The sequence below is a fragment of the Myotis myotis genome, unplaced genomic scaffold (assembly GCF_014108235.1).
Source record: "Myotis myotis isolate mMyoMyo1 unplaced genomic scaffold, mMyoMyo1.p scaffold_m19_p_16, whole genome shotgun sequence".
In the NCBI taxonomy this organism is placed as follows: domain Eukaryota; kingdom Metazoa; phylum Chordata; class Mammalia; order Chiroptera; family Vespertilionidae; genus Myotis; species Myotis myotis.
This window is the reverse complement of record NW_023416320.1, coordinates 47,269,710-47,291,971: the sequence shown is the minus strand read 5'-3', so window position 1 is coordinate 47,291,971 and position 22,262 is coordinate 47,269,710. Positions and strand designations below refer to the sequence as shown.

Sequence of the window (22,262 nt, the reverse complement as noted above, 5' to 3'; positions counted from 1 at the left end):
GCTGCCTTCTCACTGCCATCATCTGGCAGAGAAAGCATAGCTTTCTGGGGTCTCTTCTTATAAGGGCACTAATGCCATCATGGGGCCCCACCCTCCTCTAAACCTAAAGGCCCCATCTCCAAATACCACCACTCTAGGGGGGGGGCGGAGCGGGGGGTGGTGGTTAGGGCTTCCACATATGTAGAGGGAACACAATTCAGTCCATAGCAAAAATGACATCCAAACACCTTTTGCTTCTTTTTTTCTCTTGTATCTGGAATGTTGCCTGGCCCCACTAGCCTCTGAGTACAAGCAAGGTCACCTGAAGGCCCAGATTCTAGTGACTGCCTGTGGGATCTTGGCCCCTAAGTTCAGTTCTGCCTGAGCAGTACCTCGTTGATGTTCAGGACCCAGGACACCACCACCAGGCCTTGCCATGCCCCCCCCCCCCCCCCCCGCTCTCCCTGGTGAACTTACCTGCGTCTCAGCACTGCCTTTGGCTAAGTACACGGGCGGGAGTGGCGTCTGTGTTGGACGACGCACCTCCGCAGCAGGTCATTTCTCAGAGCCGCTCACGGCCGCGAGCACCCTGACATCTCTGAGTTTCCCCAATGTAATTGAAAATAGAGAAACTGGGGAGTACGGTTCTGTGAAATGCGCTTTGGCATTTTAAATATCCCCTGGCCCCTCCTGAAGGAATTTACTGGCAGGAGCAAGAAAACCTACAGAAACAGCCTCTCGGGGCCAGGCCCAGCTCAGGACCAAGCAGCCGCCCTATGGCCATCGTGCGGCGGTGCACACATGCTTTGTCTCGTTTCGCCTTTCAAAAGAAGCAAAGCCGCAGGGCTGGGTGGCTCAGCTGGTTGAGCATCGTCCTGTGCACGGAAAGGGTGCCTGTTCGATTCCTGGCCAGGGCACATGACCAGGTTTCCGGTTAGATCCCTGGTCCGGGCATGCATGGAGGTCAACAATCCATGTTTCTCTCTCACATGGATGTCTCTCTCTCCCTCCCTCTCCCTCCCTTCTTCTCTCTAAGCATGTTCTTGGGCAAGGATTAAAAAAAGAAAAAGAATCAGATGTGTTACTAGGATCTCCCAAAAAGGGCATGCCTTTAAAAACCAAGAACAAATGTTGGGGGATTATTCTTATTTTACAGATGAGGAAACAGACACAGCAGAGAGAGGTTACAGGCTCCAGTGACACTGCGAGGAAAGGGTACGAATCCAAGCAGGAGACTCGGGGTCCTCTCTCCCGCTGCTTGGCGCTGGGCCCTGCGGGGTTTCCAGTTAAACAGCTCCTTCCTGCAGGGCTGAGGCCAGGGGTCTTCCATCTGACCTGGATTGGGAGCGTGGGTGTGGCCGGGCACTTCTGCACAGCATGGCAGGGCAGGCCACCAGGCAACCGGGCATTGAGACGGCATCTAGAGAAAGCAGCAGGTATGAGAACAGAGGAAAACTGGCACTTTTCAGGGCTCTGGTCTGACAGTTCTCGTGGCTTCTGACAGGGTGTGTTCCCAAGTACACCACTCATGTATACACACACTTACAGCACAGTCTGCTCAGGGGATGGTCCCTAATAAAAGGCTCAGAAAACACAACGTTCCTTAATGAATAGTAGGTGCTTACGTTCTAGCTCTACACAACATAATCTAGTGCATCTAACGAGAAGCACTGGCTTTCTCACCCTCTTAGAAGGGAACTACTTTCTAGAGTTTTTAATACGTCCAGTTACTAGACAAGGACTTCTTCCTCCTTTGAGCCTCATTAGATGTGCAACAGAATCTCAGAAGGAAACCAAAGGGTAGCCTGCACTCAGTGATGTGCTCACTGGTAAATCAGGTATATTCATAGCTAATAATAACAGCTGCTGTATATGAAGTGCTTACTAATGCCCAAGCACTGTGTAAATGCTTTACATAGTTGATCTTATTTAATCTGTGACAATGGAAAATCACTTGTTGGGTGGATGAATAAGAGAGTCAGAGTTGAGAAGCAGGGGAAATGGAAACTTTAAATATAAACCTTTGTGTTGTTTTTTAACAGAAAAAGTGACACTGAATGTGGAAGAACTATTTTGTGGAGGTGCCAGAGTGAAGCCAGGAACCCCCCACCTCGCTTTGTCCTCTCACCCGCCCATCTGCGCTGTCAGTGTCCCCACAGGGCCGGGCGGGGCAGGAAAGCTGGCACCACAAATCCAGAGGCTGGGGCAGTTACAGACCCTCCGAGGGGCAGGGGGCACCCGGATTTCTGGGGCAGGGTGTCCTGTCACTTTGGGGAAGGAACAATGTCAGAGGGTCAGAGGGAAGCTGATGGGCACGGGTGGATGGTTCCATTGGGTTCGGGGAGGGAGAGGCAGGCGGCAGTTATGTGCCTGATGGCAGACTAGAAAGGAGCGCGGAGGGGGAACTTCTCCTGTTGTGCTGATAGCAGCCCCCAGAGAGCTCTGCTCCCCGTGAGCGGGCGGGGCAGCAGGACTGATCTTGGCTGCGCACTGGCAAGTGGCTCGAGGTGGGATGTTGGGGAGCTCGGGTGTCTGGTGTGCAGGCAGGAACACATTCCAGGTGGTGGGTGGAGGGGCCCAGCCTAGACAAGGGAGCAGAGGCCAGAGGAAGGGCTGGGGGCCTGGAGGTGAAGTGAAGTAGCATGAGGTTCAGTGGGAGCCAGGAGGTGGCCTAACCCGTGTAGGGGGGCGAGGGGCTGAGAAAAAGAAAGGAACATGAGCGTTAGGCTCAGGCCACCCCGTGTGCCGCATTCAGGTCAATAATGCAGGAGGGACAGAAACGGAGAAGCTATTTGCAGAGGAGAGAAATCTGTATCACCCTCAACAATACGCAGCAAGCCTTCCTCCCCGACAGCCACAAGGTCAGCAGCCGCAAGAGCAGTCCTGAGAGGAAAACACGGCTCTGCCCCGCGGTAGGGGACAGAAGCCTGGATTCCAGGTCCAAACCACCCATCTGGCTGCTTCTCCAAATCCTTGAATGGGGACTCAGTCCGAGATCTACACTGTCTTTCTTTTTTTCTTTTCAATCTGTCCTTTTGGGGACAGGGACTTCACTGAGCATTCAGTGCTGGCCACGCCACCACTAGGCTGGACGTGCCTGGGTGCATGTGTCTGCGTCTCCAGATCAGAGACGTGCAATCCGCAGAGGGCGGCCTCAGACGCAAGGCCTGGGCGCCCGGGCGCCCTCTGAGAGCATCTGACCATCAACGGCTGAAAAAAGAAAACAAAAAAACCCAAATATCCCCAGGGGCCCTTTCCCCCCACTCGTTAGCCCGGAAAACAAGGGCTCCACTTCCCCGGAAACTGGATGCACAGGCCGATTCATCCCATCCCAGAGGCTGGGGAGGCCCTGCGGAAGCGAGGCCGGCTGCAAGTGGGAGACGTGGCCCCCGAAACCAAAAAGAACATTCGCCGACCCACGTTCTGCCACGCCACACTGCCGGCCCCAGGGCCGGTGGCCACTGTGGATGGCGCCCGGCACCCTCCGCGGAGCGGCCGGCGCTCCGCCCGGCCAGAGGCCCCGGCCCCGGCCCCGGTCCAGCCCGGCCCGCGCGGGGCGGCGGCTTCCGAGGCAGCTCGGCGCCCGGATTCCGATTACAGGTTCACACGGGGGGCCGGCCGCCCAGCCCCCGCCGGCGCGCCCTCGCGCGGCCCCGCGCCCCCGCCCGCCTATTCTTCTCCATTCATGCGGACGCCCAGCGCCGCCGCCGCCGCCGCCAGCGCAGCCGCCGTCGCCGTCGCCAGCCGCCGGATTGGCTGGCGGCCGCGGCGCCGGCACTTTCCCACGGCCCGTGGCGCGTGCGGCTCAGCGGCGGCGCTGCAGGCGCGGCCCCTGGCGCGCGGCCAGGCCAATCGGGGCGTGCGGGGCGGGGCGGGCCGCGGCCGCCCGCGCTCTGGGGTCCCGCCCGGCCTCCCCGGCCCGCGCCGCCTCCTTCCCACCAGCGGCGGCCGGCAAAGCCCCCGAGGAGCCGCCGCCGCGCCGCCAAGCGGGGGCTGGCACGGGGGCGGTCGCGGGGTTCGCCCTGGCCCCCAGCCTCGTCCGCGCCCCTCCCCCGAGCAGCTGTCAATCAGCGAAGCGAGGAGCCGGATTGGCGGAGGGGAGGCTGTTGCCCGGGCGCCGCCGTCCCGCCCCCGCGCCGCCCCCGCGCCCGCCCCCTGCGCTCCTCGTCCTCCCCAGGGCCCTGGGAAGGGGCGCAGCGTGGGAAAGGGATGGCTGAGTTTTAACCGGAGGCAGAGCGTGAGCGGATCAGTGTGTGCGGAACCCGAGCAGCCGGCCGCGGAGAGTCGCCGCTGCTGTGAGCTCCTCCCTGCCCGCCGCGCCGCCGCTGCCCGGAGCCCCGCGCAGCCAGCATGAAGCGCGCCCACCCCGAGTCCAGCTCCTCGGACAGCGAGCTGGACGAGGCCGTCGAGGTGGAGAAGGAGAGCGCGGATGAGAGTGGGTGAGTCGGCGGCGGCAGAGCGGGGCCGGAGCGGGCGGCGAGCGCGGGCCGGCCGCGGTGACAGCGGGCGAGGGCCGGCGCCCTGGTGCCCTGTCTTCCCTCTGCCCATCCCTTTGCGCGGGACCCCCAGGCGCTGTCAGGCCCAAGTTGCCAAAACAGTCTGAGTGCGGGGAGAGCGTGGGGCGACCCTCCAGACCCCGACCCTCTCCTAACGGCGATTCCTGTTTGTTTTTTACAATCATTCAGAAACTTGAGTTCGGCCCTAGGTTGCATGTCCCCAGCTACGTCTTCGCAGATCCTGGCCAGGAAAAGACGGAGAGGCGTGAGTCTTTTTACAGTGCTCTTAAAAAAAAAATTAACGGAAAGAACCACCTCTTCACTTTGGGATTTACAGCCGTAATGGAAGTGCCCTCCTTTGTTTTGCCTGCTTTCTGCAGATCATTGAGAAACGCCGGCGAGACCGGATCAATAACAGCTTGTCTGAGCTGAGGAGGCTGGTGCCCAGTGCTTTTGAGAAGCAGGTAATGGAGGAAGTAGGTAGAGCGCCCAGGGTAGCCACCCTCACCCCAGTCCTTCCCGGTCATTCTCTTGAACCCCATCCGTGTCTGGGAAAATAACCGTGTCGCTTGCGCCGGGGAGAATTCATACAGACCCAACACACTTTTGGAAGACAACTCGTTTCGCCTTAGTCTGTACTGTTGGGGTGCACACAGCACAGATATGCATATGCATTTTAAGTTGCTCCCCACGGGCACGTGGTGCCGAGTCAATCTTTTGCTGTTCCCTCCCCCAGGGATCTGCTAAGCTAGAGAAAGCCGAGATCCTGCAGATGACGGTGGATCACCTGAAAATGCTGCACACTGCAGGAGGGAAAGGTACGCGTGCCTGGCCCCTGCCTGGGCCGGAGTTGGGGGGCGGGGGCCGAGCTGGGGCAGATGGAGCCACTGTGCAGGCCTGGGTCTTTGCAGCCGCTGCCTTGTTTTTACTGTGTGCTTTGGGGGTGGGGAGGGACCCCTGCGAGGTGTGTGCGGTTGCCTGTCTGTCCGTTTTGAAATGCACAGAGGTTTTTCTCCATTGGATTCATTGCCCCAGCCCCCTCCCTGCACATTAGCACCTTCTTATGGGAAATGCCTATTATGTGTGAAGTGCCCTGAAATTGTGGCAGCCCTGCAGAAGGTCAGGTAGCTCCCTCCACATTTGTGTATTGCCATTTTGAGAAGAGAACTTTTTAAAAAGTATATGGTGTTAATTTTATATACAGAATTAAAAAAAAAAAAAAAAGAGCCACCACATAACTCTTGAGGCAAGAAACCTGTTGTGGGGAAGCAGCAAACCTGAGGGAAGGTGGGGGGCCAGGGTCTGTGTGTCTGTCTCCAGCGGGACCAAGTGCCTGCAAGCTGCATGGTAACTTACATCTGCGTGTCTAATGCATTTCACTGCTCTGTGGTTTCTCTGCCCTTGATGTATTTTTTTGTTGTTGTTGAGGGAAAACATTAAAGGAACGAACGAGCATAGTTTCATCTGCCGGTAGGGTAGAATTCTAATTTCTGCTCGGCGGCTTCTAATTGGGCTTTGAACTCGCATTAGCGAACACAGACGTCTCCTGTTGGTTAATGCAGAGATTTTGGTCGACTCCAAACTATTTGGACTTTGAGAAGAGCCCGGGAATGCGGTCTTTTCAGGACGTAGGTCTCTGCTGGGAAGGGCTGCCGCCGGGATTGAAGGAAGGCGGGCCGCGAGCGGAGCCTAGAGGTGTTTCTTTTGTTCTCTGCCCCAGGCTACTTCGACGCGCACGCCCTGGCCATGGACTACCGGAGTTTGGGGTTCCGGGAGTGCCTGGCAGAGGTCGCCCGCTACCTGAGCATCATCGAGGGGCTGGATGCCTCCGACCCGCTTCGAGTCCGGCTGGTATCGCATCTTAACAACTACGCCTCCCAGCGGGAAGCGGCGAGTGGTGGGCACGCGGGCCTCGGGCACCTTCCCTGGGGGAGCGCCTTCGGACACCCTCCGCACGGGGCGCACCCGCTGCTGCTGCCCCAGAACGGCCACGGGAACAGCGGCTCGGCGGCCTCGCCCACGGACCCGCACCACCAGGGCCGCTTGGCGGCGGCTCATCCCGAGGCGCCCACCCTGCGAGCGCCCCCTAGCGGTGGCCTTGGACCGGTGCTCCCCGTGGTCACCTCCGCCTCCAAACTGTCGCCACCCCTGCTCTCCTCCGTGGCCTCCCTCTCCGCCTTCCCCTTCTCTTTCGGCTCCTTCCACTTACTCTCTCCCAGTGCGCTGAGCCCGTCGGCACCCACGCAGGCAGCAAACCTCGGCAAGCCCTATAGACCGTGGGGGACGGAGATCGGAGCTTTTTAAAGAACTGATGCTGTAGAAGGAGGGAGGGACCGCTTACAATCCCAGCTGCGCTGGCGGTTGCCGACATCACCTTAAAGTCGTCAGTTATAATAAAGAGGAAACAGGTACAATCCCAGATAAATTCTGTTGAAAGGCGAAAGGTTTGTTGTTTTACCTTTTCTTTCTTAATGTTTTTTTTTTTTTAAATCATGACATGTATTAGCAGGTTTTAAATTTTGTTCCAAACATTAAATGGAAATAGTATAAACCGACACCTGCTGATAGGTTTGTACTGTGCCTAATTTACTTTGTAAACCTATTGGTCTACGAGTGATTCAATTTTTGCCTCAGAGTTTGGGGAATTCTTAGTATTTGGGGGCTGTGTTACATTCTGTTTTTAGAATTAATTTTCCAAACCACGATGCTGAATATTAACGTGAAGCTGTCTGTTAATACTTTGACAATGAAGGTGTTGTATAAATAATATTCTTTTTTTGGGGTGGGGGGATATTGGATTTTGTATTTCTGAACAAAGCGTTTGACAAATCAGATGATCAGCTTTATCCAAGAAAGAAGGCGAATTCTCTGCCTCCTACAGCAGGAAAGGTGGATGTACAGAGTCCACCAGGAGCCCTGAGTTCATGACCAACCGTCTGCCGGGACCAGACGGGCAGTTCTGGCTTAGTCAGGAGGGAGCCATGTGCCGCTGTTGAAGTGGGCTGTGAGGAGATGAGGATAATTGCATAGACTACCCTGCATTTCCAGCCCCGAGCCGTGTGACGCATTTTGATCTCCCAGATCTCCCAGATGCTAACACGGAGAAGTGCACCAGGTGGGCAGGTGGTCCGGTGGAACGGTCCAGTGGATCCTGTTAAAGGCATACCCTAATTCTTCCAGGACTGGCCATATTTTCTTCTCACTGGAAGCTTTTATGTTGCGTTTTCCTTTTTTGGCGCATGCAGATGTGGCTGTTGAGATATTTAAAAGGGCTTTGCTGCCTCCTGTTTTTATTTCTTTGGACTCGGGCTATTACAGGTTTATTCGTTTAGCAGGAGTAACTTGAACACCTCCACCGAGCTGGGCTTGACCGCTGTTGTACTGATGTGTGGTGACTCAATAAAAAAGAGGGAACAAACTATTCTGCTGTGTGTCTGCACCCCTTGGCCTTTCCCTCTGTTGGCTAAGAAAAGATACATTTTCTCTTGTTTGCATTTTTCACAATCACCAGTTTAACGCTTTCATCTCCTGTGGAATTCTAAACTCTGCGGATCCGTGCTGTTGAGGGAGAGGACGTCATGGCCAGGCAGGCTTTGGCCTGTCTCCCACCAGGGGACATGGCCCTTTGGCCGTTATGCCCCATGACCTGGCCCTGACCTGGCCGCCTGTGGACCAGACACCTCAGTATCAGGCTGGAGGTGCAGGTGGGAAGGAACTCTGATGAAATCTTATAAAACTGTGTTGACCATTCCAGAAATATTTACTGAGAGCACCTCCTGTGTGCTTGGTCCCATGTTAAGAGAGCAGAAAATTTATTTCATTTCTTTCCTTTTTCTTAAAATGGCAAAATAAGGAAAGCCACGCGTGGCTCCCTCTGAGTGCCGGGACTCTGTGGGAGTCTGTGGCCTGGTGAGCGGCGGCAGGCTGTGATTCTGCACCTGCACGGCCAGGGATCTTTCCTGCTCTTGTTTCCAGGGAATGTGTTTAACCCTTTAGCTGCATTTGACTCCTGAGCTGTGCAGTGAGGAGGCTGGAACAGAGACAGCCATCTGGGCCCGGCAGAGGTGCCTTCCCATTGCCCTAAAAGTCTTCCTCCTGCCACTCAAGAGGGCTCCCGCCAGCTCACAGGGAGTTGGCCTTGATCCTGATGGGGTGGGGAGTGAGGGAGGAAACCCACTCGGGCGGGTGACAAAGTAGAGCCCTCCTTCTCTTTGCCCAACCACCGAGTGCCTCCTCCCTGCCCTGCTTTAAGAAAATGAAGACTGGCAGCTCCTGCCGGATATCCCTGCCTGCTTGCCGCCAGGCCAGCGCTGGGGCCGGCTTCGAGGCTGCGTCGCGACCAAGTCCTGACCTTATTACAAGACAGCCCTTTCCCAGAGGTCGTTTACGTCGAATTGTGGATGGTACCGACGCTGTTTGGTGCAGAGTCCTGCTCTTCCTTATCAGACAGCCCTTGTGCCGGTGCGCTGTGACCTCCCTGATTGTGAGCACGGCTGTCCAGCTTCGGAACCGCCGAAATCGAGCCAGAACGAGGGCCAGACGGCTGGGGCCTCGGGGTGCTCTGTTTAAGCCCGGCCTGCTTGTGGCTGACCTCGGGAGAGGACGGCATTGCTTGTGGAAGGAATGCTGGCCTGGAGGTCAGGCGGCTAAGGGCTCCATCTAGTTTTGTTTGTGCCATGAAAAGGGTTGAGGAAGGGTGTGGGGCAATGGTTCCTAATTCTGTGCCGTTCACATTATTGCAAACTCGATCTTTTATGGGAAGTTTCAGTGGTTTTATAATAAACGATTTTTACCAAAAAAAAAAAATAATAATAAAAAAAAACTAAAAAAAAAAACAAAGACTGGAAGGCAAAGAGAAGTTTGGACTTTGAACTTGGGCAGCGACTTTCTCTGTGTGGCCTTGGCCCGTGGTCCCTCTTGTGAACAGAGCTCTGTTTGAGGGCTGCCTGAGCTGTAGACACTTTCTGTCACAGTGTGTGATGCAAAGTGTTCTGATGATTTCTGCCAAGTGCCAGTTTAATTTTAGCAACTGCGATTTCCAATGACGTTACAGCATTACTGAGCAGCATCGCCCCAGACCGTCTCAGCGGCTCTGACAGGTACCCAGGTTTAGATGGCGGCTCAGGGTAAGAAAGGAGTAAAGCATGGGGCATGTTGCACTTGTCACATCAATGTTTCACTTGTCACCGCCTAGTTACTACATGGTTTTTGTTGTTGTTCTTTAAGGGGGTGTGGAGGTTCATTTTCAAGATTACATAGTTTTTTCAAAGAAATATTTTGCTTTCTTTTTTAACTTTTTTCAATGACAGTTTACATCCAATATTATTTTGTATTGGTTTCAGGTGTATAGGATAGTGGCTAGACAATCATACTCTGCAAAGTGTTACCCCGATATTTCCAGTACCTACCTGGCACCATACACGGTTATTACAATGTTATTGACTATACTTTGGTTTCTTTTTACATCCTTTCAAGGTGACAGGTTTGTGGAAATGGTGCAGGTGGAATTGGAGCTTCTGGGGAAACAGGATGGAATTATGATGCTAAGCCAGTGGCATGCAGAAAAGTGAACGTAGGAAAAGTCTCACTTCTATTCTGAATTAGCACATGAGAAAACATGCCCGCCAGGGGCATCAGTTGCCAGCACACTCTCATGTTATGCATACGTGTGTAATACTTCTGCCCGGGCAAACAGATACGCTTTAGATGCCAATAGATATGCCTTATGAGGAAAATAACATCCCTGCTCATAAAGAATCTTGAAAGCCCCAATTGGTTACCCATTTACTAGTAGTATATGTCTTAAAATGAATTAATATAATGATGGGCAGAATTCTTGCATTAAAAAAATCTCTAAGAAAAAAAGGCAAGAAATATCATTTCTAACGTATTCGCTATAGTTAAATGAAGATGCGAGCTCGGTTCAGGCTTGCTTTGCCTGCACAGTGAAATATGGGTGACTTCTGGTTCGAAGCCCTCAGGACACGCGTCTTCTCCGAGGCCTCCCAGCCCTCTGTCTGCGCCAGCATCGCAGCTTTGATGCTTGCATTATTCCCAGCGACGGTTTATAATGAAAAGCACCTCGGAGCTGATGTCACCCAAGACACTGCTTCCAACGTGGCCAATTCACTTCACGATCGGAGCTCCGGGGAATGGGAGCGTCCCGGGAAGAGGACCCGGATTCTGGTTCCTGCTTGGCTTTTACCTGATTGAGTGCCTTGGGGAAGTCATGCAAATTCTCTGGACCTGCTTCCCGCCTGTGGGATGAAGGGGTGGGACTAGATGAGGGCCCGGGGCACCCTCGGAGGAACAGGCACTGAGGGGGAAGCAGCAGGGGATGGCTGGTGGTGCTGGCCCAGGGAGCACGTCTTCCAGCACCTTCTATCGGAAGACCAGATCTTCCAAGTTTTCAAGAGAGTCTCCAATTTTAGATCTTTAGGTGAAACTGTGTGATTTGTATAGTCGGTAGCTAACTTACCAAAACCTGTCTGCTGGCAAGACCGGCCCTTGGGCAGCCAGCCGTGGCTCAGCTCCTAGGGCTGCATCCAGTGGCTCCCTGGGGCCCAGAGTTTTCTGACATCTTAGTTTGGCTTGTGCCTATGCTTACTGGATAAAATCAGGCCTCGTGTAAAATAAACAAGGCTATGATTAGGCAGCTGGGCTGGGGGAAGGGGAATTGGGGGGGTGTATGCTGGAGGACCCTGTAGAGACAAGGGCAGAGGTTTTTGTAATTCTGTCTGAGCAGCCACATTTTCTGAAGCCGCGAGAAGCTAAATCATCCTTCTTGTTCTCAGTCCCGATGGTCACAGACCCTCTTCTAAGGTGCTCTCCAGGTGGCCCAGGGTTCACTGTACGGAGGAGGCTCTGAGCCCCGCATCCTGACGTGCAAGAGGGAGTGTGCAGCCAGCTGGTGACTCAGCACACCCAGGCCCTACCCAGCGCCCTCTGATTTCAGGAAGTGGGGAGTCCCACAAAGAGCAAGCTGTTTGAACCTCAGCTTGAAATCTAATGCTGGCCTGGATCCGGATGGTCTGCTCTGGGGAGGGGGCAGGGAGAGGAGGAAAGAAGGAAGGAAACGAGCCAGGACGGCCTTTCCTGTGCTCCACCTGCAGGTATCACCAAGCACTTGAACCCAGCTGCTTCCCCAGGCCCGCAGCCCAGAAAGCAGGTCCACAGCTGCCCTGGGACACGGGCTAGGACCAGGCAGGCTCCAGGTTTTGAGTCAATAGGCCGTGATGCTATCTATGGGTCTTCAGAGCTATGTGCTAGGATGTCTCGCGTATTTACTGCGAAGTTAGTATTTTTCATTGAGCGCTTTGTGTTGGGTTTTGACATAGACTTGAGTTAAAAGACCGTTCCTCCATTTGAAAACATGCAGTTGTCAGGTGGTCCGTGCCTCGATCTTGCAGAAGAGACCGAAAAATGCCGAACGAGGCAGAAAGAGATTGGCTGTTACCCTTGAGAGAGTTCATTGCTGAACATTGTCTGTGGTCACTTTTACTTTTTTAAAACCTCCCCTGGGGCATTGCTTTGTTTCTGGTGTGTAGGAATGTTCCCTAAATGTGGAATTGAATCCTAAAATTAAAGAATGACACAGTTGAGCCGTTGAGCACCCTCTTTGACCTCATCTCCTACCTCATTCTTATTCTTTGCTGTGGCGGGAACATGCCAAGTGTGCTCTCACCTGCAGGCCATGCGACTGGCTTTTCCTCCACCTGGAATGTTCTCAGCTGTCTGCTAATCTACTCTAATCTATGCTCTAGGGACTCAAAGGTCACCTTCCCAGTGTGGTCTTCCCTGACAACCCTAATTACCTAGTTCCCCCCTCCGCCCTCCCCCCTCTTCTCCCTCCCTTTTTGTTTTTCTCCTAGTCTTATCTGGCAGATGTGTCACCGATGATCTATTTACTGCCTGTTTTGCCTGGTTTGTTCACTTCTACAGCTGAGTCTCCTACACAGCGCTTGACTATAGGAGGCACCCAGTAAACAGAGAGTGAATTTGTGAATGCAATCCACCCCTTTGTTACCACGAAGAAGCAGAGCAGACCAGATCCAAACACCCTCCTACCCCCAATCTTTTATTTTAAAAGCTACCAGGGAGGGTAATTTCATTTTCTCTCTACTATTATAAGATTCTGCTTTAAAAAAAAATCCAACTCAAATATGATTTTTCAAGTCTATTTCATTTTTTTGCAAGTGCTTAGTGGGGGTGGAAGGGACATTGATCCTCTACTTTATATTCCCACTAAAGGCCTGTTCTCCCTAATTTTTTTTTTTTAAATTTTATCCCCTTTCTCATCTAGCCCTCCAACCCCCTCCAGTCTGACAGCCATCAGGGTGTTCTCTGTATCTATGAGGTTCTGTTTTGTTTGTTCGCTTACTTTGTTCTTTAGATTCCACATATAAGTGAAATCATATGGCATTTGTCTTCCTCTGTCTGACTTATTTCACTTAGCATAATACCCTCTAGGACCTGGAGTCTAGGTCTATCCATGCTGTCACAAATGCAAATGGTAAGATTTCACTCTTTGCTATGGCTGAGTAATATTTCATTGTATATTTGTACCCACTCATCTACTTAGGGGCACTTGGGCTGCTTCCATAGTTTGGCTATTGTAAATAACACTGCAATGAACATGGAGGTGCATATGTCTTTTCAAATTAGTGTTTTAGATTTCTTCAGATAAATGCCCAGGAGGTCATACGGTAGTTCTATTTTGAATTTTTTGAGGAACTCCACATTTTTCCATAGTGACTACACCAATCTGCATTCCCACCAACAGTGCATGAGGGCTCCCTTCTCTTCACATCCTCCCTATTCTGACAGGTGTGAGGTAGCATCTCACTGTGCTTTTAACTTGCATTCCCTTTTGATTAATGATCTTAAGCATCTTTTCATCTGTCGATTGGTCATCTGTATGTTCTCTTTGGAGAAGGGTCTATGTAAGCCCTCTGCCTACTTTTTAATCCGTGTGTGTGTGTGTGTGTAAGTTGTGTAAGTTCCTTATATATTTTGGATATTGACCTCTGCTCAAATGTATCAGTGGTGAATATCTCCCCCTGATTTTCAGTTCTTAGTTCACCTCGTCTCCACCTTCTCCCCAGTTAAGGGGTCTCAGCGGTTTCAATATTTCCAGATTTTAGTCTAATCCTATGGTGTGGGGTTAGGGAGCTCAGCATCTGCATTTAGAGAAACTGAGGAAATAGAAGAGGGAGGGGCAGACTCCATCCACCCAGGGTCACCAGAGAGCAACACATGCAATGTTTAGACTAAATGGTCTGGATAAGTGGGAGGCTGAAGAACGGATAGGCACACGGCTGTTCGAGTATGCAAAGAGGGGGTCTTCCGAAAATGGAGGCCACGTTCTCAGACCCACATCCTCACTCAGGCAGACACAAGAGGGTTCACCTTCTATCTGACCATCAAGCAGCAACGGGTTTGTGGCAGGATTTTGAGGGTAGCTCTTTCTGAGGTGAATTCAATACATTTTCGACAGAGAGCATCATAATAGCATTAGACACATTTAAGAAGTCCACCGTCTTACTTGTCAGGCAGAGAACCAGAGGCAGAGTGGTGAAGTGGCTGGCCCCGGTCACCTCATTCAGCCTTCATTTCTCAGAGCTGTACTGAGCACGCCCTGGGTGTGAGCCCTTTGCCAGGAGCCGGGGCATAGAGACGAAGCCAGGCACATCTGGTACCTCGAGGCTTGCACGGTGCACCAGCTGGCTCCGGGGCCTTCGTGGTGGGCGCTGTCCGGTGGCCCCTGATCAGGGGCTGAGACTGGCCCTGGGGAAAGAAGGGACAACCAGGAGGGGGTTGGGTTCCTGATCACCTGCAGCTGCTTGAACTTGGAGAAAAGCAAAGGAAGCCAGAGGAAACCTGACGGTGTCTACTTCTGTTGTACTGAAGACTAGGGGAATGCACGTAGGAATCACGCAGACTCCCGTTTGCGCTTTCTGTGACGTGCACACGTGTGTGCAAAAGCACATTCAGAATCTCTCTCTCTCTCACGTGCCCATGTGCCCAGGAGACTCAGGCCTGCGTCGCTTTTGCTCCTTTAAAAGCATCTGGTGTGTCTGGGTGCGTGTTTATGTGGTGTACATGGAATGGGGGTGGGGAGGCGATAAAACAATGCAGCCCTGGGACTCTGGGGAGGATCTCAGACGGCCTGGGAGCGGAAGTTCCCTAAGAAAGCAGGAGCCACTGACGTTCCCACCGACAACAAAGCAGCAGCCTAGATAAAAGGAGGGTGGAGGGAATAGAAAACAAAACAGCTCCCCTGGCTGGGGAAGCAGGTGCACCACCACAAACAATATCGTTTCTTCTATTATTTGTAGAGTTTAGGAACAAAACAAAACAACCCCCCCGGCCCCCCGCCCTCGGTGGGGCAGCTCCAGGGATGCTCAGTCCCACAGACAAAGCTGCTCCTCAGCCCACGGAACAGCAGAGACGGAATTCGCGACAGAAAAGAGAGAGGAGCCCAGATGGCCAGACAGCCAGGAACACGGGCCAAGTCAAGTGACAATGGCCCAGAAAGGTGACGCTTGGGCCTGATGGTGGTCAGCACCCCGCTGCCACCAGAGGTAATGAAGTACATGGGCATGTGCTCCCCACAGCGGTCACGGCCGCCCGAGGCGTCTGTGTCCGCCCTGCTCTGCGGCCCGTCTGTGTCACATGGCGCCCGGGCAGCAGGGCCACAGTCAAGTCCCAGGCGGTGCCGGGGAGACTCCGGTGCCCCCACCTGCCTGAGCCCCCGAAAGCTGGGCAGGGCCACGGCAAGGGGTCTGCCTGTCTTGTACTTCGGTGAAACCTGCAAAAATAAACTACTCTGTTACTGTAAGTGGCCCCGGGATGGTATAGGCTCCAGGGCCCCCAACGCTGGCTGTCCCCGCGTGACTCCATCAGGTTCCCTCTCTGTGTCCTTCCCTCCTGAAAAGGAGGCGCTGGGCGCTGGGGCGCAGGGAGGACAAGGGCGCGTGCAGGGCAGAGCCCGCTGTGCCCCTGACACCCGCCCTGGACAGGAGGCGCGTCGGGGAGGACAGGAAGGCCAGCCGGGGCTGGGGGACCCTGGTGAGTCTGGTTGGTCCCTGTGGAAAAGGGAGGTGATGCTGACCGTGGGCTCCGTCTCTGCTCCCAGGCTCTGAGGCTGCAGGGGACCGGGGCAAGCTCCTCGGTGTTTATCTCGAAGGATTTAATGCCATTTTGACCAAACCACTCATGGCTTGAAGACTTGCAGGGCATGGCCGCGGGTCGGGTGGCGGTCCGGGGCTGGTCAAGGGCACGTGGCCGGTCAGGGAAGGACTCGGGGGCTGGGGAGCCAGGGCCACAGCCTGGAAGGCAGCGTGGTTCTGAGAGCAGGAGGGCGTCTGTCACCTTCGTCTTCGTCCAGCTCAGTCCCCATGGACCGGGGCCAGGTCCTGCAGTTAAGAGGGTCGGAAATTACAATGGTGTTTCCCCAAATGACCGCCAGGGCAGTGAGACCCCAGACTCAAGCGTGGCCCGCGTGGTTTGGAGGAAGGGCGATCCCCCGTGTCCCGGGAAGGCCGGTGGAGGGGAGGGGAGCTGGCCCAGCCCTGAGTGACGGCATCTGAGCCAGGCATCGGGGAAGGACTCGGGAAGCCACGCTGGCTGCGGCCGTGGTCTTGGCAGCTTTGAGGCAATGTGGACAACTTGGGCCACTGTTAAGCGGGACGGGAGAAAAATGGCATTTTGAGTCCAGAAGGACACGCAGCCATCTCTGGGCCACTGAAGGAGCTGGCTGGGCGGAGCTGCGCTCCAGAGCCATCACCACAACCGGCACAGAACCACGCGTACTAACAGCAAGGGCGACGGCAGCGGTTTAGGAATATGCACTTCGCACTCATGCCATTGTTTGTAACACAAGATTAACAGGGGCCAGCCAGCACGTTTCGCTCTCGACAGGCGTCTCCTCTAACGCTCACAGCACGGGAAAGAGGTCCTCTGGCTACAGCTGCCCCGCGGATGGGGAAACGGAGCCGGAGGACGTGCGTAACCGGCCCAGGACCCGCACACACAGTTCAATGCTGAGACAGCAGTTCTAACCGGATATGCCTGCACTGTAAGCCCACCTTCTTACCTCTCACCTCATGGTGGCGGGAGCGGTGAAACCAGAGGAATGCTGGTTCTGTTGCTCTGATTGCAATTTTACTTTAACCATCGGATGGCTGGTGGGACCTGGAAAACATATATTACTGTGAAAATTCCTTAGATTATAGATTCATTCTCATTTATTTATTCAAAAACATTTCTTTGCAAAGAAGTTAAAATTTTTTTCAATTGCCATTGACATACAATATGTTGTTGCTTTCAGATGTACCGCGTGGTGATGAGGGTGAGTTGCAGTATTGTTGACTATAGTTTCTATGCTGCCCTTTACAACCCCGTGACTGGCAATTTGCACTTTTTAATCCCTTCCTCTTTCTTACGCATCCCCAACCTGTCTTCCAAAGCTTCTCTATGTCTATAAGTCTGCTTCTGTTTTGTTTGTTCACGTATTTCATTTTCTGATTCCACATATAAGTGGAATCCTATGGCATTTATCTTTCTCTGTCTGACTTATTTCACTCAGCAGAATACCCTCTAGGTCCATCTATGCTGTTGCAAATGGCAACATTTCATTATTTTTTATGGCAGAATGATATTCATTTTTTATATGTGTATATATGTATATAGATTAGTATATATGTATTATCTTCTTTATCGATGGGTAGCTGGGTTGCTTCCATATTCTAGCTATTGCAGATTATGCTGCAGTGAATTTGGGGGCCATGTGTCTTTTCGAATTGGTGTTTCGGTTTCCTCAGATAAAGACCCAGCAGTGGCATTGCTGGCCGTACGGTGTCAACAGCGTTCCTCGATGCCTGTCCTGAGCTCTGGGCCATGCTGCCGGGCGTCCTTCCACTTTATGAAGCTCCCCCATCAAAGCTCTAATAAGTCCGACGTTGATGGTCTCTTACAGGTTTCCTGCTACTATTCCATGATACCTTCCCCTTCTAGGCAGCTTGTTTTTCACCATCATAGCTTCATCGAATGCAACCTAAAGTTAGAACCACCTCCTTCACAGGGGTGCCTATGTAATTGGACAAAAGGCTAACCTTGGTGTATTTCTGACCGGTCAGCCCAAATTGTGAAGGTTGAATTATGTGTCTCTGAGGAGGGGAAATTGGAAAACTGTCCTGCCAAAACGTGCGTGGCGATTTACTGCTGTTATATACACAAGAGTCCAGTTTATTCTCTGCTTAGAGACTCGACCATAGATTACTGAAGGCATCAGCCTCTACAGGTAACTCAACCGAGCAGCAGATACAAGCATCATTGTAGCGAAGAGGGAGGTATTTAATTTCATGAGGGTCAAGGACCCGTTTCTAGGCTCCATACCTGCTGAGAAGATAGAATCCACTGAAAAGGTCATGGTGCAGCCAGAATTTCCAAAGTTCAAAGCTCTGTGGCTGGTAGTTTCGCCGTCTGATTGAGAACATAGTTTGGCATTTAAATCTGCCTGTTGCTGATAACATTTCATGGAGACGTGGCCTTTGGAAGGTACACGCTGTGATTCTGACTCTATATAAAGCCAGTCGGAGGTGGGAGAATCCCAAGTTTAGGGGAAACCTATTCTGTTCTGGATAAAAATAGTTGCACTCACTCTATTGCCTCGCGAGGAAAACATCAATTAGATGGAACAATGCTCCCCCAGAAGGCGATGCGGCGCTGTCTCTGGCCACCTCCTCTGCATTCGGCTTGGACCGCATCGTGTCTTCTGTGCGGAGGAAACTATCAACAACAAGGGGAAATCCTGTACTAGTATTGAATAGTCCTGATTTTAAAGGTACTTCCCTTCTTGTGGGAATTGTATGTAATCAGAACAACACTAAAACGTCTGAATTATTTTACAAGGTTTGACTTTCAGCCCCATTTTTTTTAAGAAGATTGACTTATTGTGCTGAAGATAGAGTCGATTGTTGGGCTCGGGAGTATTCTTCTCGAGGGGCGTGAGCCTCACCAAGGTGGGTGAGGGGAGGTCATCGCCGCAGGAAGCAGGAGGTCCTTGGAGACAGCGCGTATTCCAGGGCGCACAATGACTAATGACGGCTAAAATTACCCTGGAAAGAACCGGCGTGTCACAAACATTTGCCCCTTTCTGGGCAGAGCCAGGCTGGAGAGGCGGTGGCTGCCTGGGATGCCCTCCAGGTGGTTTGTCAGCTGAAGGATGGGGTGCGGACACGGGGCCTTGAAGACCTGGGTGGGAAACACTGTCTGGGCGTCGCTAATCATTACCTGTAGGCACGGAGCTGCTCCGAAGCGGAAGGAGCCCATGAGAACAGTCTCCGCGCCCAGTCTCGCCTCTGCTCTGGGCCCTGAGACAATGAGCGGTCTGAGGGAGGCCTGACGCCATGCTCTTGGCCGAGCGCTGGGCAGCGCTTCTCACCCTCCTGGAGGTGACCCAGGTGAGCAGGGTGCACAGGCACACCTGCGGGCCTAGGTGCAAGCACCAACATTCACTGAGGCCTTGATCTTGTCTTCAAAACTCACAAGCTCTTGTCCTCTGCTCCATTTCCATATCGATGTTGGCTTCCACGTAACCACCTGCGATGATGAACATGCTCTGTCTTCATCTGTCTGATCTAGTAGCCACATGGCTGTCGGGCACTTAAAATGTGGCTGGAGTGACTGACGAACTAAATTTTTAATTGTATTTCACTAGAGGCCTAACGCACAAAACTCGTGCAAGGGGCTTGGCCCTCCGCTGCTGCTGCGGCCACCTCTGCCTCAGCAACCACCTGCCATGGTGGCCGGGGGCCTGTGCCACTTCTGCCTCCACCTCCGCCACTGCGGCTTCATCCTGAAGGTTGTCCAGAAGGACATCCGGTCTAATTAGCATATTATGCTTTTATTATTATAGATTGTATGACTTTAAACAGTCCCTTGTGGCCAATGGCTGTCTTATTGGGCAGTGCAGCTCTAGACGGACACACTGCATTCAGCCACTGGCTTCACGGATTTCCTGGGACAGCAGTCACTGTTTCTGGGGACAAGTACCGTGCTGACCACTCAAGCATGGTCTTCCCATGGGCACATCTAGAGGTCCACACGGCGGCTGCGGCGCTGGCTGTCCTGTGGCTTTCGGGCCCCTGGCAGAGGTACCCGCTCTCCCCCTGCCCCAGGGCCAGTCACCTCCTGCAGCTCCTTGGTCAGGTCAGCACAGCCCATGGTCCCGTCTGGTCCCAACAAGCAGCGGTGTGATTGCAGGAGACCCCGGGAAACTCCTCAGAGGATGACACGGGTGGTCCCTGCTCAGGGTGCTGACCCCACACCTGGGGCCCAGCTTCCATTTCCCAGGAGGGAGCTGGCTTCCCCCGGGAGCATGGAGAAGAATAGTTCCTGCTGCCAGAGTCCTGGCAGCGCATCCTGAGGCCCCCCAGCGGGACTCCACCCCGCCGGAACCGCCAGCCTTTACCCGCTCTAGACTTAGAGCCCAGAGCACTTGTGCGGGAGTTCCCCTCCGTGTCTCTGCTGATGAAGCTGTCTTAGGCCAGGCCTGGTTCTCACTGTCGGCAGGCTGGCTTTCTTTTTGCCAGTCAGCCCCTTCCCTTCTGTGCAACTCCCAGCCCCCACGCCTGAGGGCAGGAGAGTCAAGCGCCCAGAGGCATGTCTTGCAATGAGTTCAGTTTATTCCAAAGCACCGGGGAGTAGGGATGGAGATTAGGAGGCAGTTTTAGATTCCTGTCAGCAGCTGTACCTGCCAAGCGTAGGTTGGCCAGTTTTCAGAGAATTCAGTGCAATCAAACAGTCTCAACAACAAAGCTGTTCTGAATGTAACGAAACCTTTCTTTGGTGGATGAGGAGGCATTTCAGGGTCTCGCAATGCCTTAGGGTCATCATTATGAACAGTAATTACCCTTCAGTGGTGCAGCCCGGACTAATGATGTTTATCTTATTTTTCCAGTAGGCTGGATTCAAGATAAACAGACGTTTGCTGCAAATAAAACAATTTCTAATTTTATTCCTAATAATGAACGCTTTTTAATTTGGGGGCTCCATGTGAGTTAAATTTATTATGCTACGTTATTCACTTTAATTTTGCTCATATGGAATGCGTAACATTTACTTATATAGTCTATATGTCCTAAAACAATGAAAAAATGTCTTTTAAACAGAGGTGTTTAGAGGCAATAAGTGCAATCCAGAAAGTTGAGTCTAAACCAGGCTTTGAAGAATGAATCTTTTGCAAGAAACTTTATTTTTATGGATATGAAAGTAATATATTCGCCATAATAAATATGGACAGCACAGACATTTCCGAAAAGATTCTTAATCTCATCACAGTAATAACTCTGGGATCTCCCTCCCAGTCCTTTGTCTATTCATGCACATGTAAGTTATTTGTATATTTATAAAACAGAATGATAGGAAATAGACCTTCACTTAATAACGAAACATACTTTCATATCATGTCTTTTTAAAGATTTTGCCATGTCAGTGGAGTCATTGGATTTTAAAATGAAACACTATAATTTATGTGGCTGTTTCTTTGATGCATAGCTGTTGCACTTTCTCACTATAACATACTAGAGGCCCGGTGCATGAAATTCATGCATGGGTAGGGTCCCTAGACCTGGCTGGTGATCAGGGCTGATCAGGGCCTTTCGGCTGCTGGCTGGGGCTTTCCTTCGTTCAACACAGCCCCTGGTGGTCAGCACACATCATAGCAAGCAATCGGTCTCCCGGTTGAACGCCTGTGGGGACAAATTGCATATTAGGCTTTTATATCCTATCTAATACAAGAGTAATATGCAAATTAGCCAACACTCCACAACAAAGATGGAGGTGCCCACGGCCAATAAGGAGGGAAAGTGCAAATTGGCTGTCACTCTGAGGCAAAGATGGCAGCGGCTGGGCCGGGACACTTGGGTTGTCACGACAATGCAGGTGTTCTGCCCCACCCCACCTGCGGAGGGCCTCTGGGCCTGCTTCGTTGCCACTGCCGCAGGGACCGGAGGAGCAGAGACACAAGCCTGCAGGGGGGCCCGGTACCTAGCAGCCCGAAGCCTGCAGCTGTGGTGGCGCTGGGGCTGCTGGGGCTGCAGTGGAGACACAAACCTGAAGGAATCCTGTGGAAAGGGAGATAAACTATCATCACTTTATCTCCCGTTCCACAAGATGAGGAAACTGACCCTGATTTATTTAGTGATATGGCCCATACCTTTCCATAAGGACAGGGTATGTTATGACCACTCCCAGGAAGGCCTGGTCAGAATACTGTCTCCAGGGAATAATGCTACTGTGGCAAATCATCTAAGAGAGGAAACAAGCTTTTGTTGGGTTTATTCTGAAGGTCAGAGAACATGCTACCCCCAACATATGTTGTGTTGTTATATTGATGATCTTGAGCTGCAGATGCTTGAAAAACAGCAAATGCAAGGAGAGGTTTTTACTGAAGTCTTTTGATCTGCCTAAAATTGGACCCCCCCAAAGGATCTTAAATGTCATAGGTCCCCTCGATGGGAAAAATGTCATCAGCCAGCGAAGACTGACTCCTGTCACAGGACAGGATACTAGGAGTTGACATCACACCCAAACTTGGTTACAAACTATCTCACCTCAACCCCCTATCATCTTTCCTAAAAATCATGTACTCTCCTCTAAGAGGCCTACATCTCCCATCCCCTCTCCCTAGGAAGAAGGTATTTAAATGTGGATTCTAAGCCACCTTGGGGAGTTATTCATTTTTCCCTGGGGTCTCCCACATATACACGAGGTGCACATGTT

General features: G+C 52.5%; 1 protein-coding gene across 1 annotated transcript; it reads left to right on the top strand.

Moving 5' to 3' along the window:
• The first annotated feature begins 3,878 nt into the window (after positions 1 to 3,878).
• On the top strand, positions 3,879 to 9,235 carry HEY1 (hes related family bHLH transcription factor with YRPW motif 1). The gene is made up of 5 exons (XM_036338760.1): positions 3,879 to 4,418; positions 4,665 to 4,740; positions 4,856 to 4,939; positions 5,212 to 5,293; positions 6,196 to 9,235. The coding sequence occupies exons 1-5, from the start codon at positions 4,330 to 4,332 to the stop codon at positions 6,777 to 6,779; spliced, it is 915 nt and encodes a 304-aa protein (XP_036194653.1). The 5' UTR covers positions 3,879 to 4,329; the 3' UTR covers positions 6,780 to 9,235.
• Positions 9,236 to 22,262: the final 13,027 nt, after the last annotated feature.

Bases quoted from the DNA above. Each gene is read 5' to 3' on its own strand.
- HEY1 (XM_036338760.1), top strand. From the start codon at position 4,330: ATGAAGCGCGCCCACCCCGAGTCCAGCTCCTCGGACAGCGAGCTGGAC. The intron at 4,741-4,855 runs GTGAGTCTTTTT...TGCTTTCTGCAG, and splicing joins CCAGGAAAAGACGGAGAGGC to ATCATTGAGAAACGCCGGCG. The intron at 4,940-5,211 runs GTAATGGAGGAA...TCCCTCCCCCAG, and splicing joins CCAGTGCTTTTGAGAAGCAG to GGATCTGCTAAGCTAGAGAA.